Below are 17250 nucleotides of genomic sequence, written 5' to 3'. Positions count from 1 at the left end.
GATGATCACAAGAAACCCTTTCACTGAACTCCCCAACTCCTCCTTTTGACCTAATAAGTCGATAACAGCGCCTCTGAGATCGGACTAAACTCTAAAGAATTCAGCAATAACATTAAGAAATCCCATAATTCATGTTCTTTTCTGGTACCCAGAGCTATTCGGATGTTTACCGCCTTAGCTGTCTTTGGCCAGAGCTGTCTCAGTTCTGTCCTCCTCTCCTATTTTCTAGCTCAGTGAAGTGCTTGAGACTAAGAGGGGGGGGGGTTTGAGCTGGAGCAGAAAGAGGAAGAAGGCGACAAAGTGTTTGGAAGAACACAGACTTTCTTCTCTCCTCGCCCACCTTTGGCTTCTTTAGGAGAAGAATGCACAGCTGGACATATGGGTAGGTACATTAAAGATGCTTCATCCTATTTAGGGGAAGAACATCTGTTTAAAAACTTCACTTCCACATGCACAATGACTTCCCAGATGGGTTGGTAGATAACATTTTAATACTCGCTTTAGATCAGACACCGGATCAGCAGAGAAGCAATAGCCTTAAAATTGTACCCGCTGACAAACGTCAGTGTCTCTGATAGGAGAATCAGATTTAGGTCTAATAATCTGGCATCGCTGACATCTGGTGTGTTTGTTTTGCTTCGGCGAGAAGTGTCAAGTCAGTTTTTTTGATTTTCTCGCCGAGAAGAGGTGATCTGCCTTTTTGCTTTAGTGTCGATGGCTGTTGAACTGATTCTTTGATGGTGATTCAGCCTCATTCTGTAGAGGCTCGAATCTGTTTTCCAGTTTTATTGACTACAGTCCAGCTGCTCTGTTTTGCACTGGTGTGGAGGAGTGAGAGTGGCTGTCGCTCTGCAGCATTCTGTCTCTGTTGTCCTTGTGCGTTTTTTTTCGAGAGATATCGATGGCGGAAAGCGTTTTGTTTTTTTTTTTTTTTTTTTTCGAGAGATATCGATGGCGGAAAGCGTTTTGTTTCTATTTTTTGCTGCTCAGACCGAAGATTCTGTTTTTCTTGCTGCACAGGACTTGAACATGAAGCAGCCTTTGGTGTTGCTTCTAAGGGAAGCCGGCAGCTCATGTCTGGGTCAGTGCATGTCCAGGAAGTTCTGATTAGAGTGCAGCCACCGAGCCTGAACATCTTTATACTATACGTTAAATCTTGCTTTTTCTTTCTTGAAGCTGTCTGAGTTACAATGCAAATAACACCACCTGCACATGGATTCATTATTTGATCACTTGCATAATCCAAGAGGTTTTTTATGTGAAAAAAATACTAATCAGTTATGTTATGTGGGCACTGGGAGTTTAGAAAATACAGCTTCTTGTCATCTGAGCACACTTCCAGAATTTAAGAATGATTTGACATGAATTAAAAATGTTTTCCTCGAGCAGAACGTTCTACGACTTGCCGAGAGGACGTGACACGAGGAGGTTCCCCCGGAAAGAGACTTTGATTCGATCCCCAGGCGGCTGCTGGAGTGTGAGAAATTCTCTTTTTATACCACATTAGGTTTGATTTTATTGTTTGTTTTATTTGGTTTCAGAAACATGTAGAAACTACAAATTCATTCCAAGTAAGGCTTTTCCTCCCCGGGGATGGACTATCTACACTTGATGGACAGAAAAAAAAAAGAAGCCTGAACCACTTGGGAGTTTTGCTCAGAAAGGAAAAGAAAAATCTGAATATGTGGAGATTGGGGAACTGCCACTCATGATCAGATTTGTTTGTACGAGCGGTTCTCGCATGTGACCCAGCGATTTCTTATCCGCATGTAACCCACATGAGAGGGAGCTCCTGCTTTCAAGTTCCACTATAGTCTTTCACCACAATCTGGGTCAGCTTCACACAATGAGAGAGGACGCTCTGTAGGAAATGTTACATAAAGTGAAAATCCTGAAGAACATGTCGATTCCAGGGATTTTCCTTTTCTTTGGAGTAAAACACGTTCACAGATATATACGTCTGAATGATCTCAAATAACCCCGGTGCTGCTAAAATAACCCAACAACAGCAGAGTAAAAACTGGACTGTGGTCATTATCTCATCTGGAAATGTTATTGTCTTTACAAAAAAGGGGGAAGCACAAAGCAGAAGCTGGAGAGAAGATTTCTTTCCAGCAACGGAATTTTATATTCAGAAAAAAGTTTCAGTTTATAATTATTTCTTGTCCCTTCACTCGTGCCCGTGTGGAAAAAAAAAACAACTGACAAGTCCCTCTGTACACGGTTTATTTTCTGGGCTTGAGTGTATTTTCCAAACAGTTTAATGTTTCCTGTTTCAGAGAACAAGGTAACAGGGGGGTTTAGCAGCGGAGGCTTTTAGATAGAAGTGACAAATGACACAAGGTTACAGCTTGAGTGGATTTCACAGCTGCTTCCGAGCCATTTTTTTTTTTTTTTCCAACTCAGAACACATCGGAACACTTACCTCATAAAAAAACCCACATTGTGCCGTTTGACAAACATCTAATGTCTTTAAAAAAAAAATGAAGGAAATCAGTTGGAATATCGATTTGGGATTTGAAGGGCAAACGGAGTTAACCCAGTCCGGTTGCAAGTATCTCGAGTGTTTTATGTTACGCGATAAAATTCCAGGTTCTCATACGCTCGGCGGAGGGGTCACAGCATCTCCTCCTCTATCTTATTCACTTCCCGCCGCTGTGTATTAGCCTATTACCTGTTCCATCACACTGAGGCCATAGATTCCCCAGAAACCCTTGCAAATGATACGGGAGGCATTATTCATGCCATCATCCAGCAGTAAAACATCTTATAGTGCAAAACCCACAACAGCCAGTATTACTTTGTTAGTTTTTTTTTCTCCATATCTCTGATGCTTCTTTTATGATTCCTCTGTTTTGGATTTATACACAAAAGATTTAATTTCTTGCTGCAGTCAGATCACTGTGAATCCAATGCAAAAAGAAAAACAGCATTTAATACAGCATTAATGTCTGGCAGTGCAGAGGGCCCACCTGTAAATGATGCAGGCGCTGTTTCGACAAGTGTCACAATTTGCTGTGTCTTGTCCTGTTCGGTAGGTGAGCCTGTAAAAAAAATAATAAATAAATAAAAAAAGAGAGAAGGGAAGATACATGTGATCTCACCTGCATGTTTTAACACCTGTGGGTATTAGCTATCAGACAGATTTGTTCAGCTTTGTTTCCACCCAGCGTCGTTCATTGCTAACAGTTGAAAATGCAGCAGGGGTTCAGATCCTGCAGTTCCCCCAGATTTGGTTAATCAAGTGTGTAGACTTGCTGATTTTACATAATAGGATTACCTTGTTTTGCCATAGTTTGAAGTTTCTTCTGTCTCTATTCTATAGGCAGTAGGAAATAAGCACCAACTAAATGCTGCATGACTCCCGTGTAATGAAAAATCTATATCTTTACATTCTGCTCTATACTGTACATCTTTTTTATTACTCATCCAGCTCACTTTGATACGGACCGATTTTTCAACAAGACTGTATCTGCTCTTTTTATGGCTAAGGTACATTGCCTCAGGGGTCTGTTGTTGGTATAAGTGTCATATTTTTATGCTGAAAGCTCTCTTTCAGCCAGGTGGCACATAAGGCTTATATGTGCACATGTTTAAGAGTGCACTGAACATGAGGGGCTTTTGTTGGTCTGACAGTCTCTGCCTTTCACATTGCCATTATTCATATTTCCTCGTTTTAGTTTACATAAGCACGCAGGTGTGCATACTGTTATTTGTGCAATTTGTCACTGCATGCGGCGCTAGACTGCAGTGGTATGGGGATGATGGGAGAGGCAGTGTTCGAGCCACACATGTAATTGCTTGCTGTCACGGTAGCCCTTCACCCTGATGGATGACATGTGGAGGGGTTGGACCTCAACTGTACACTGTGACATGAGAGGTGACCTCATTGGGGGAGACAGAACAACGTCTGTGTGGATCGAAAATGCTGATGGGGGCTCAAGGTCAACAAGTTCATCCATCCTGCCCTGTTCTCAAATAAGTCTCTGAACAGCTGTGAGCAAGGACAGTAACTCACTGCACAGACAAGGTCTGCTCTGGTGCTGCGCTGCTGGCTGGCTTTTCATGTACATCCTTGTAATTTAAAGAGCTTCGCTCTAATAATCAAAGTGTATTAACCTAAATTTATAATCACTGCATGTTCGCAGCACAGCGCTTCGTTTTCCTATTCAGGCTAAAATGCTCATGCCCTGTTATAGTGACACTACACTGAGTGCAGAATGTCACAGAACAATTTCATGGATTTTCATGGGAAAAAACTGCACCTCTGAAAGTCATTCTCTAAGCTGACTGTTTGTTGGCACAGATTCACTGCTGTGTTGTTTGCCCACGTCAGCTGTCCTGGGATATGTCCTGCCCTCATCATTCCAGTTACGCTGTACACACCCCCTGTCTACGTGCCTGCTGCTCTGCCTGCCTGAGCACTGCATATCGTGTGAACAAAATCTACATTAAGGTCAGGGCACACTGTCTCAGGTGGCTCCTATGTTTCATAGATGGTGTAATGTACTGTATTTGTCCTATGCTTTGCACATGTCTTGTATGAAGGATAAACACAGCAAGCAATGCAAGCGTTTTGTAAATAACATTCAGTGCCTAAAGCTAAATAACCTCAGCTGATATGTATCACATGCAGAACAAAGTGACGCAATGGATTGTTATTGTTATTATGAAATATGGCATCATGCAAAACACTGGTTTATATAATGCACAAAATCCTGCCGTCACTGAGTAAATAAACATTACAAAAGACAACAGCTGTGATGTTTTAATTTAGTACATCAAGTGTCACTGACACACGTTTTCTGAGGTTTGGAAAACCTTAAGAGAAGTGAAACATATGATGAGCAAATGTATTGTTATTACTTCCTCTTTGGAGGCTGTCATTGAGAAATAGCATCAAAAGGAAACATCATTGTTTTCCTTTAAGTTCCTGTCTGCAATTGACTCATGGAGCATGTGAGGGACATCAAGTAAAATCCCCCCAAAAGTCCGTGTTGTTTTTCCCCAATGTAAACCACTCAGTAGCCGAGGGGTTAGTGTGCATACCATAGCGGTCGAAATGTCATCAGTAGCTCGATACCTAGACAACAATGAAGCGGTTATACCTCTTGTGGGTAAAATATCTCCCTACAAACAGTGTGCTGCCTGGACCTGTGCTGGATGAGTGGACTGCTTTTGTCAGTGCGTGCTTAATAAAAGCACAAATGGCACATACGGCCAAAAACGAGCGAATATCATGTATTTATGGCTGGTTGGAAAATGGATTTTTTTGGTGCAAGTATAGCATTAAAGGAAGCCTATCTGACTGCCCAGCCATGCAAGAACAGGCGATGAGTATTTGGGAACGTGCTATGGAATGGAAAGCGGGCTTTGTGTCGTGTAACTGCATTTCTCTAATAACACTGGAACACAATGCTGGAGCACAACACAGTGGAGGGACTACAGCAGGCACAGTTTTGTGGAGATGAAAGGCAAAGTGTTATGAGGCTGCACTAATTGGGCCTTTAAAACCAAGTTCCACAGAGCCACACTAGGGTGCCTTGTTCTCCACTGGATATGGATAAGACTTAAATACAATTTACTTTGTGTTGCTATGGGTTTTAGAGATGGAGAACATTGATTCAATTGCGTTGCTGTGAGAGTCTGACTGTGGACATGGCCAGAGGACTTTATGAAGTTTGCTAATGTATTTTTTTCCCTTTAATTACTGGAGGTACACTTGGTCTCGCATTAGAATTACAGTGGAAAGACAGCATTAACGTGTATTATCCTGTGTATTTTAAATGTCCCACTAGACCTGATTGGTTTTAATATAACACTACTAGTAGTTTTTCTGATGACCCACCAGTAGTCAAGGTTTTCACTTATCCAAGGAAATAGCTCAACATGTTCTTGCTGGACTGACTGAAAAGGTTGGACAAATTATCTTTTTTATTTTAGGAGTTGTTATATTCAGAGGTTGACTTTGGCGATTCTCTTCCTCCAGAGTCACCATGAGATTTGGCTTTATTAAAATATCTCAACAACTATTGGATATATGGGTGTAAAATTTGGTACAGATGTTCTTGATTCTCAGAGGATGACCAGTAAAAACCAGGAACCTATACTGACATGAGGCCTGACTGTATAGAGGGCTGTCTAAGTGAGTGGTGTGGTGTTGTACAGCTGTTGTTATATCCATTAGTATGTTGGGAAAAGTCCATAGGAGGACTGGTTTTCACAATAACCTGTGACCTGAGCTTCAATCTATTGTCAACATCTCAACCTTTCTGTCCAATTAGTTCATGCTCAAATACTTGAAAATGAATGACATTCCCATCAGCCTCAATTGCAGTGTTTGTTTAGTGCTACATGCAAGCTTGCTAACATGCTAAGCTAAGGTTGTGAACACGGTAAACATACCAGCTAAACATCAGCATGCCTGTGTTTTCATTGTGAGCCGACACTCTCACAGAGTCCCCAGCCCGGATGTTGATTCTCAGCCTTGTCAAAGGATATTATCCGTCTCGCAGAGCTTATTTTTGTATTTTAGGCCATTTTTGCAATTGTTCATAATAACACCATAGTTACTCAAGGTAATTGCTGAAATCAGCTACAAAAGGTAATTGCTAAAATCATATCTGATGAGGTGCGAAACACTAGCAGTCAAACAATCATACAGGTTACAGACGAATTTATTTTCAAGGAAAGCAAAGTCTAAATGGTAAAAATATACACAACTTTTCTCTGAGATGAGGGATTCGTGCCAATATTTCTGGCTCTCTTGCTTTGGGATTTACCTGTCTGCTCGTTTTTTAGTCTGTCAAACTCCAAACTCTTGTTGCAGTATTGCTGTGTTCCCAGATATTAGCATTGATGATGGTGACATTGGTTGTTATCCAGTTTAAATTATGATCAAAGCCATGCAAAAAGGCCTCGGGTTGTTAAAACCACACAGCTACCCTTTATCATGACTTTGCCCTGCTTAGCATGAAATGTGCATACAGAGGGAGCGTGCAGTGTATGTTTGCACAGTAAAGCTTCCTCTACTCACCCCTCTCGCTGTGCTTCACCTTTCTCCAGCTCCTGAATAACTCCAAGAAGGACCTTGATGGTTTCCTGGCTTGAGCTGATGAGACTCTCCATGGCCTGCAGCTGTGCTTTGATATCCTTGTCTCCAGATAAGGGCATTATCTGCTGGCTGCTCCCCATGCCCGGGGCTCCTGTGCCTCCTGGAGGAAAGCCCTCGTCCCCCCCAACTGTTCGCTGGAGTTTAGAGGAGGCTGACACATGCCTCGTCCGACACTGCCCTTGTGACTGTACAGAACATTGGGCACTGTGTGGAAGCGTCTGTGACTGCTGTTCGCTTAGCTGTGTACCTTTTTTCCGTTTACAGCTCACAGTGGGGCTTCCCAAAGACTCCACCTGTGTCAAAGAGTTCCACGCAACAGGGCCCGTACCCTTTGGCTTGTCCTGTGAAAACTCTGATTCAGCCAACTGGCGCTTTGAAGAAGTGCCAGCATCCATGTCTTCTTTGGGTAATCCTTTGTGTTTGGTCCGCATCCCACAAACCTGGTACTCTGGTTCACTTTTAGAAGGAGGGCTGCTGGGGTGAAACTCCTCCGAGAAGTGTGAAGAGTCTGGACATGAGGGTCCGTCCAAACAGTTGGCACTGGAAAGCAAATCCTCTGTATCGCTGCTGTCATCAGTGTGGTGAAGCAGTGCTTTTGTCTGCCCCACAATCTTACCCTTGTACTGAGAGGACTCCCCGATAGGTTGTCCGTCCTCTCCCCCGGCCTTTATATCACTCAGAAACCCATTGTTTTGTCCTCTGTAATCTTCCACTAACGCAGTATGTTTAAATGTGTGTCCCTTTTTCCTCTCGAAAGGGAAAGTCTTGTATCGCTTGGTGAGGTCCGGCGAGGTCTGGACACCTGTGCTCTTGGTCACGTTGGGAATAGAGCGTCTGGCAGGCATGGTCATGTACTTTCTGTGTGTTACTTTGCAGGAAATGGACCTTGAGCGTCTTCCCCGATACTCATTCTGAGCTTCGCAGATATCCTTAAAACGCACTTGTAAGGCCTTATTTCTTTTCTTCACCTGCTGCTTCCCAGACTCTGTTCCAGAAGTGGTGTCGAGGCTGTGTGATGGGCCTGTCTCGGAATCTGATTCATCTGAATTTGACAGAACAATACATTTGGTGTCTTCTTTGCTCACCATATTTCCTGAAAAAGGTACAAAGAAGAATCCGTGTGTTACTTTAAGAGGAAGGAAATCATTTTGTGATCATTCCAGTCAGACACATTTGCAGATGGTGTGATTCATTTCTTCCTGTAACTTCTTATCCTGCTAAGACAATTAAAACGATCCAAAATCTGAATCCAAGATTCAAAAAGGAAATCACAGTTTTATCAACACGTGGCGAAACCACAAAAATTAAAGAATCAGAAGCTAATATAATATGATAAAAATAATCATATTTCATCTACAATATAAACACAATATCGTGAACACAAAAACTCCAATGTATCTAGTTGCACAAGTTATTGATAAGGATTCTGTATTTCATCTTTTTTCCTCAATCTTACATAACAGAAATCAATCCATCCATCCATCCATCCATTATCTATACACCTCTTAATCCTCACTAGGGTCGTGGAGGGCTGGAGTCTATCCCAGCTGACTTAGGGCGAAGACAGGAGACACCCTGGACAGGTCACCAGTCTATCACAGGGCTACATTTAGAGACAGACAACCAAGCACACTCACATTCACACCTACGGACAATTTAGAATCACCAATTAACCTCAACATGTTTTTAGACTGTGTGGAGGAAGCCGGAGAACCCGGAGAGAACCCACGCTGCACGGGGAGAACATGCAAACTCCACGCAGAAAGATCCCGGTGCCCCCACTGGGACGTGAACCAGCGACCTTCTTGCTGTGAGGCAACAGTGCTACCAACTGCACCAATAACAGAAATCCCCCAAATGTAATTATCCCATAGGTTTAACCTATAGCAACCAAATTTAATGATTGCAACCCTGTTTGGTAGGACAATATCATGCTCTTTTAGTTAGTTTGACATTTCTTTATGATACTAAAAACCTCACCCTCTGTTGCTATGGAGAAGAAGCCACTCATCCAAAACTGACCCACAATCTGAAACTGAACTCATTTTGGTTACAACTTAAACTTTCACCTGCCACAAGTGGTGCCCGTTACAGAACTGAAACTCTGTGATGGGATGTTTCTCATGGGAACCCTTGCCCTCCTTTTTTTTTTTTTCTTCCTGCTTCTTCTGCTGTACCACTCACCGCTAACTCCACTATTTATGTACAGTAGCATTTCATAAGCAAGCTCCCCTGCCAACTGTTTGATGATTCGCTTCAGGAGACCTTTTTGCGGTAATAATTGTGTTTGTGCTGCACTCCTTGCCGCTCCTGGCATCATTCAAATACCCCGTTTATTGACTCTTCTTTATATCAGTTGTCAGCCTCAAATACACACCTCAAGCTAGAAGTTTGTTTTTTTTTTCCCCCTGTTAACTTGGGGATCGCTGTCGAGATGCCAAGGCGCTGTTTTACCTCATCACGCTAAGTATTCGGTGGTTGTATATAAAGTGTGGGTTGCTGTGTTTAGGAGAAGTTTGTGTGCTTGACAATATCATTAACCTACAAAATTGCCAAGGCTGCTGGCTGTTATTGCTCCTCCATAGATGTACTAGTGAATGATAACTCTGTATGGCTGACCTTTTTCCTTTTGGCTTTTGTTTTACAAATGCATTATGACACATTTGTTTTCGTGATTTATGAAGTGGTGGAATAGAAATGCTTATGTATTAGCATTTGCGGCTTATTTCCCCCCTTTGCTGGTGTAATTTTTGGGGTTTTTCTAATCTGTTCCTGCAGGCTTCGGCCTCTCTTAGCTTCGCTTTAGTGATGTAAACATGACATCCACCTGTGGTTCCTCACTTCTGCTGCATATGAAACCTACATTTCATCCCCCAACACATTACAGAAACATTCCAACTCAAACAAATGGGCTCATGTGACAGCTCGCTCTACTGTTCTTCATATCATAATTACATCTAAACTGCTGTTCTCCGCGCTGCACTGATACACTCAGACGCACTCATTGCTAACCTTACTCTTGTATATCCACGCACCTCCTTATCATGGCTGCATAACATTTCATGAGGAATATCTTTGCTGTGTTTAGATTGCTTGATAGCAATATTCCCCCCCACAATGGTTGGAGGTGTTTTGTTAGGGAATGGCCATAGAGTGGTTCGCCCCTCCAGCTGACGGTGTTTGCTATATAATATATTCCCCTTTGTGGTCTGAGACCACTCGCAGAGCAGCTGTGGCCCACACATGCTCGACTATACATAATAGCTGCTGTTGGTGCTCCTCCGCCTGTATCCACCTGTAGGCTCTGAGTCTAAGCTCCCTGGGCAGAAATTTGTCATCATCACTCCCCTGATCTTGTGCTGTTGCCGAGCGGAGTGACGAGGTCAGAGCCAAGACACCAAATATAAAGTGTACATGCTCCGCCATCGCTTCATAAATCTGTTCCGTGTGAGCTGATTAAGTGAACTGACCTTAAATTTGAGATGTTTACAGATTACTGTTTGTTATAACTTCTTATTAAGAGCTACTTGAGAAACGTGGTTTTGGAAGATGTTTGCAAATCAACCACGAGTGAAAAGGAAAACTCACAGATGACTTGAAATCACTTCAGCAAATCTGTAAATGAGGAACAACTTCTACTTAAGAATAACTTTGTTAAAGTCACAAAAAGTTGGAGTTTTACAACAAACATTTTAACATATTTTTTGAAAGCACATTTGTTTATGATCAGAAAATCATTTGCTGTTTCTCTGATAGTGATGTAACTTAGTGTGTCTATGAATGAGCACTACAATTAGTTTGAATCCATTTATAAACCGCGTCTCCTCCGTCTCACAAATGATGCTTCAATCATCAACATAAATTTGTCATATAATTAGCAGCTCATTTTTTATGCTTAATTCATCATTTCCATACATCATTATGATGCAGTCATTCTGCCATTTTGACTTGTTTCCAGCAGCATGGCTTGATTTATATTGATCATCTAATAAATCTTAAAGTGTTTCTGATCAAACTGAGGAGCAAAGAATGACTTTTATAATACTATAATAACTGCAGCTCCTTTATAGTCACTCCCAATGTAGGTTTTCAAATTAAGGTCCATATGATCAAACGAGAAAAAAATTACATTTTCTGTCTCATCTGCGATGAAACACATTTCATAGCTGGTCCATGAAATATATCAAGCAGCACAAGGAAATGAAGTGATGTCTGATATGGTTGAAAGGAAACATCAGAAAGAGCTGCTTAATCATTTTCATATGACAAGACACCACGCGATAAATAAACTCCAATGAATCATTTATTACCACACAAAAGCAAAGCTATTCATGGCGTTGCAGCTTCTCTGAAAGTAATCATGTTTTATCATTCAGAGACATTGTAAATCCATCAATGTGATTGTTCTGGTGGGGAAATTCATACTGAAGGGACGTTTCCCTTACTGTCAGTTTCACTACCCCCGTGAAATTTGTAAAAGGAAAAGCATGAGTGGATTAGATTAATGTTAATTTCTCATTTGCAGTTGATTTACAGCCACAGTGCACGCAGAGTTCCAGTGAGGTAATGAGTAATTATGTAAGAAAATATTTAGAAAAGAATGAATAAGTCAGTCTAATATGAAAAATATGCACATTTTTAAATTAGGGGGGGAAATTGCCTTCTTTCCATGTGCTGCTGCTGCTGCTGCTTTGTTTTTGTGCTTGTATAAATACATTCACATGACCATTTGTGCATGTTTGTATATCTACGTGGGGAAAAGAGACAGTAAGTGTGCGGCTATTAGTGTCTATAGGCCTTGTTGTCACCGTTTCAAAGAGAAGCCTTCGCCAGCATCTGACGCTATATGAGCACACACACACACACACACACACACAGCAGACAGGGGCTGCTAACAAAAAGCATGAGGTTGTATTTCTTGGGACTCCTGCCATGTGTTTCACCTTGCAGACTGTCCACTGTAGCCTAACTCTCAGTTCTGACTGTTGATGAAATGGAATATATTTAGCGGCAACTATGTTTCATCTCGCATCCTGTCAGTGTTGGAAAACAATGCATGGCAACGGCTCCTAGTGTCACTTCAGTGGCTGCGACGCTTTCGGTGCCAGATGATGGGAGAAAAAAAAAAAAAAAAAAAAGGGGCACGAAACAAGCAACTAACTCAATCTCATTATACGCGAACAATATGGTATGCTGTGTCATGAGTTTACACACGGTTGGAATACGAAGCAGATGAATTTTATTAGGGGATGGTATTTGTTCTAAAACATAGCTCAGTACGCACTTTGATTTGAGCGTAAGTTGTTTGTCAGAAGCGGTTCCACGGATAAAAAGAATTAGTTTGAGGCGGATTCACATGGGATCATACTATTTCACACTCAGAAATACCAATCTCACACCACTGAAAAGGTAATCACATCTGCAGGAAGTCTCCTCTAAGTGCATACAATTTCATATGCAGTCATGTAAGGCATGTAAAGCAGCTAAATGGTAATTTGCACAAAGAGAATCAAGAAAAGCTCCTCAATGACTTATTATTGTTGGAAGTCTGATACACAGAGAGAGTGAGAGCGAGACGAAAGGCCGACTGAGAGGGAGACTGTTGTGACACATGGATATATTCAGATAGTTGAAAGAGAATCTCCTTTTTCCTCGTCGTCGTCGTCTTCTTTCTCCTCCTTCTCCAAGCCCTCCTCCTCAAAGCAAGCTATCTCTGCTAATGACCTGAGGTCCTTCCCTGATTTGGCCTCAGCTATCCAAAGGATTATGAATAATGCATTGACTCTAAAATTGCAAAAGTAATCCTCTGAAATCTCCTTATGTACCCAGGCAGACCACGTTGTCTGTTCCAATTGCCCTTCAGTTCTTCAAACTAAAATGCTGCATGCATTAGGGGGGGAAAAAAAAAAAAAAAAAAGAACACCTTTAGCTACAGTATCATGATTGATTGTCATGACCACAACGGTGTAGAAACGTGGCTGTTTATAAAGAATGTTAATGGGGTTTGGATCCATTTTCCGTGCAATAGCAGGTCCGCAACACTGCTGACTCATGATTTATGCCCCATCGCAAAGCAGAGGGAAAGAGACGGCTTTGCTTAGATCGCCTTACATCCTTTTTTTAGCGCGCATCAATGCAATAATTACTGAAGTGCATCTGTAAGATATTTACATATGATAACGCTGTCTAGCCAATCTCATTAATGGTTAAGCACGCGTCATGGCCTCCCACACATCAAGCATCAATACACGCTGAACCTCATCATAAACATGGGACGTCTCTTCAGGGCTGCAGCTCGTTATTTTAAAACATACGTGCTAGAAGGTCCGTGCATTCCAAAGTAAATACTTCATTGTTACACAGGCTGTGCTCATCATCCCCCCCACCATGCATTCTGCTGTATGCATCGTTACTGTGCAATGTATCCTCTCCGAATGACGAATTTTTAGTCACTATTAGCATAAATTACAGAGTGTGACATTGCACCAAATTTGCCCTTATAAGCACAATGTAAAGGACGAGATGTCACTGCACAGTATATGCCTTTGTCCGCTCCGTGAGGTCGTGCATGTGGCCCTATGTGCAGCTACAGCACTGGGCACGTGCGGTGGGGAAAACAGCTTTTAGCCTCTGCACGCTCCACATTGTAGTAATGTTGTTGTCAATCCTGCTCTTGTTCCAGCAACAATGTGGGCCACTTTGGTCCAAGATTTTTTTATATTGTCTTCTGCTCCGTTTTTGAAAGCAATCCCAGGCACTTTTGACAGCTCCACAGTCATGCAGACACACACACATATACACACTATCTTATTCCAGCTGTCGTCCAGAGCTATCTGTATCTATCCCGGCTGCAGGCTACACCTGTGAAAGTTTGCTTTATGACTTTATTGGCTTCAAACATTTATCACTGAGCAGCACTTTCTATTATTGGGGGAATAGCGGGAGGTTTTAAAAAGCTCCCATCTCTGTATCTGCTGGATGAGAGCACTGGCTGTGAAATGGATCCTTGGGAAGAGTAAGTTTGAAGAGGGTGATATGAAGAAGGGCATTTGGGTTTTTTTTTCTTTTTTTGTGTGTGTGTGTGATCACATGCTCTACTGCCAGTGTGGGCCTTTTTTTTTTTTTTGTATGAAATAATAGAGAAGTCAGTCTCCGCCTTTAACACTTCAGAGCTCACATCTGTAGCCCATTACTCTGATTGGATCATTGATTAATAAGGAGTTGGGTTACGGGCGTACACGTGTACTCCCGGTCGAACTGATAATGAACTCAGGTGACGTGTGGAGGACGACTGAACAAGTGAGAAGATACTTAAACGGACAAGCAGCTTGTCTGTGCGGCACCTTAAAGCTGTGCCCCGTTTATGTTTCCTGTAAATTTAGGTAGTCGGGGAATGACGTGGAGAAAATAGAGGGACAGAAAGCGAGAGAGAGAGAGAGGTGGGGGGCGGGAGAGGCAACGGCTGACACCAAATAAAAGTGCAGCTCTGTATGTGATGCAGTACTCCAGAGGCTTCCAGATCACACATGTCATTAGTCATGATAAGTCTGAATCCACCTTCCATCAAATTCAGCCTTGAGGAGCACATCCCTCGTCGCACGCATGAACCGGCCGTGTAGTTCGCGGCACTTGATACAAAAGGTGTTTTCCCCCCGTAAATGATCCTCATTTTGACAGTGCATTGCAGTGCCATATATATAACATTCTATTAGTAAGCGCTCATCAATATTCTTCACTATCAAGCCCAGGCAATTCACAAGTACAGCAATCTCGATAACCAGCCTGTGCTGCTCACTGGATAAATGCTGCATGTCTGTCAAAGGCTGCAAAGACACGCATCATGATAAGTGTATTAATCAAAGTCAAATTACATCACCATTCATCTTCATGTTCAGTTTTGAGGAAAAAAAAAAAAAACACAAAACCTTTGACGTGTTTTCCAGATTAGTCATTAAACCTGCAAATGCTTGGATGCAGAAATGCCCACTCCCTGATTTATCCATATCTAATGCAAGCAGGGGGGAACATACACATGCATGCAAAGACTTTAACAGCAATTTTTTTTTAAAATCATCAATTCACACATGCTTTTGATATCCACTTTGATTCTGTTAAGATTTTTTTTTTAAAAAAAAGCACCCTCCTCCCTCCTCCTCCTCCCTCCACTCTTATTGCAGTATCTGTGAATAATGTGTGCAACTCCAAACTCTTACCTTGACAAACAGATCAGAGGTGCAAAGGACAAGAAAGCACAGATCCCCTGTAGATCCAGCGTTCATCCATGTATTCAGTGGGCGCCAGGGTACCGTCCAGCCACTGGAGCAGCTCTCACAGGCTGCGGGAGTGCTGAGAGAGAGGCAGCCGGTGCAGTGACAGCTGGAGTAGTTGTGGCACATCCGGCAAAGATTCAGGTTATCGGGATGGGAGAGGGGGGGAAAAAAAGCAGACAGACATTGCCTCAAAAACCTCATCGGGTCCTCACTCACATCCAACACCCCCCCCCCCCCCCAACCCAACCCCCTTTCTCCAGCCTCTTACTCCGTTCTCTCTCCCCCCTCTGTTCTCCCTCATACACCTCTTTCAAGCATCACTGACACTCATTCGCTCTTGTCCCTGCACTCACCGGGAACAGGCACTCACACACGCAGCGGAGATCTCCATCTCGCGGTGCTGCTGCTGTTGCTGCAATCCCTGTGCATTCGTGATTGAGTGTATATGTGTGTGTGTGTGTGTGTGTGTGTGTAAGGAAGGCAGGGAGAGGGTGGGCTGGTGGGTGGGTGGATATGGCAAAGGGAAGGAGGAGGAGGAGGACGAGGAAGGAGGAGGAGGACGAGGAGGAGGAGTGAGGGGTAGTACGCAAGCTGCTGGGGAAAGTCCAGAGTTGGTGAGCTGCATCATCAGCGAAGACCCCCTCAACTTGTCCTCCACAGACCGGCTCCCTTGACACCGAGCTGTTATATAATCTGAAGGGCTTCGGGAGACGGCGGAGAGGAAGGGAGCTGTGAAATAATAATGCATTGTGCTTTTAATTGGATGTTTCCTGCCCCCCCCCTCCCCTCCACCACACACACCCTTCCACCACCACCCTGTTAGTTTCATACATCTGACATATTGTTTATGAGAGGTGGTGACGGGGGCTGAATAGTGCAAAGGGAACGAGAAAGTGGCTCTGTAGCTTAACAAAGGGGGGGAACAGAGGAGGCGAGGAGCCAACAGGGCAGCGGTGTTAATGAGAATCCGAGACAAGAGAGAAAATGAAATGACGAGAGGGAGCAATAGAGACAGTGAGACGCAAAAGAGAGAAATGTACTTCAGTGGACAAAGCGAAATATCGATTGTGTAAATTGTGTAAATTTCTCACGTTTCTCTGCATCTTCTAGGAGGTTCACAGATCAACGACGTGCTGTTTGTACAGGAAGTAAACATGGGATTATAATTGTGAATACAGTTAATAAAACACATTTCCTCAAAAGTGGACATCAAAACTGTTAAAGTCATAACATGCAAACTTTAAAAAAAGAAAATACGACATGCTTCTCTAATGATCTTATTGTGATTTCTCGGTTTATTAGAATTTCAGTTATGTAAATTTCCTGTGTGTGTGTGATTTAGCATTTTTCTGTCTTTGTGCCTCCTAGTGGCAGAATTTTAAAAAAAGATGCTTTTGGAATCAGCAATTGTAAGAAGCTGCAGAGCAACTAACCCAATTCCTGCTTTCTGTATTAATGTTTCAACAAAAATCAATGCCAAGAGAATCATTTTTTAAAGATTCTACAATTGTATGAAAACCATTTACATTCTGTTTATTTGTAGTTGATATATTTTTTTAATATCCAAATGTTTAAAACTCAAATGCAGATTGAAAAAAAAAATCCCAATTATATGGAGAGCAGTGCAAATGAATGTTATGCTAAAATTCAAAACTAAAAAGCTGCATGAATATGTAAGTGATCCCAAGGACCTTTAAGAGACCTATGTTTATCTCGGGAGCTGGCAGACTAAATAGATAGATTAATTAATCATACAAAAACAAAACACAACTTGCAAACAAACATAAACTGTGCTCTCAGCACACCCAAGATGCCCTATATTTACCAAGCTTCCAGCATAAATATTTTTGTCAACACAACATTTAT

General features: G+C 42.4%; 1 protein-coding gene across 1 annotated transcript in view; it reads right to left on the bottom strand.

Annotated features, from left to right (window-relative positions):
* Positions 1-15471, bottom strand: part of insyn2ab (inhibitory synaptic factor 2Ab) — a 23031-nt gene extending 7560 nt beyond the window's left edge. The window contains exons 1-3 of the mRNA XM_008282345.1: positions 15328-15471; positions 7037-8207; positions 2973-3044 (exon numbers count right to left, since the gene is read on the bottom strand). Of these exons, the coding sequence (XP_008280567.1) occupies positions 2973-3044; positions 7037-8202 (1238 nt within the window). The 5' untranslated portion in view covers positions 8203-8207; positions 15328-15471. The remainder of the gene's footprint in view (positions 1-2972; positions 3045-7036; positions 8208-15327) is intronic.
* Positions 15472-17250: the final 1779 nt, after the last annotated feature.

Source organism: Stegastes partitus, unplaced genomic scaffold, assembly GCF_000690725.1.
Source record: "Stegastes partitus isolate 25-593 unplaced genomic scaffold, Stegastes_partitus-1.0.2 Scaffold267, whole genome shotgun sequence".
NCBI lineage: Eukaryota > Metazoa > Chordata > Actinopteri > Pomacentridae > Stegastes > Stegastes partitus.
This window is presented reverse-complemented; position numbering and strand designations above follow the sequence as displayed.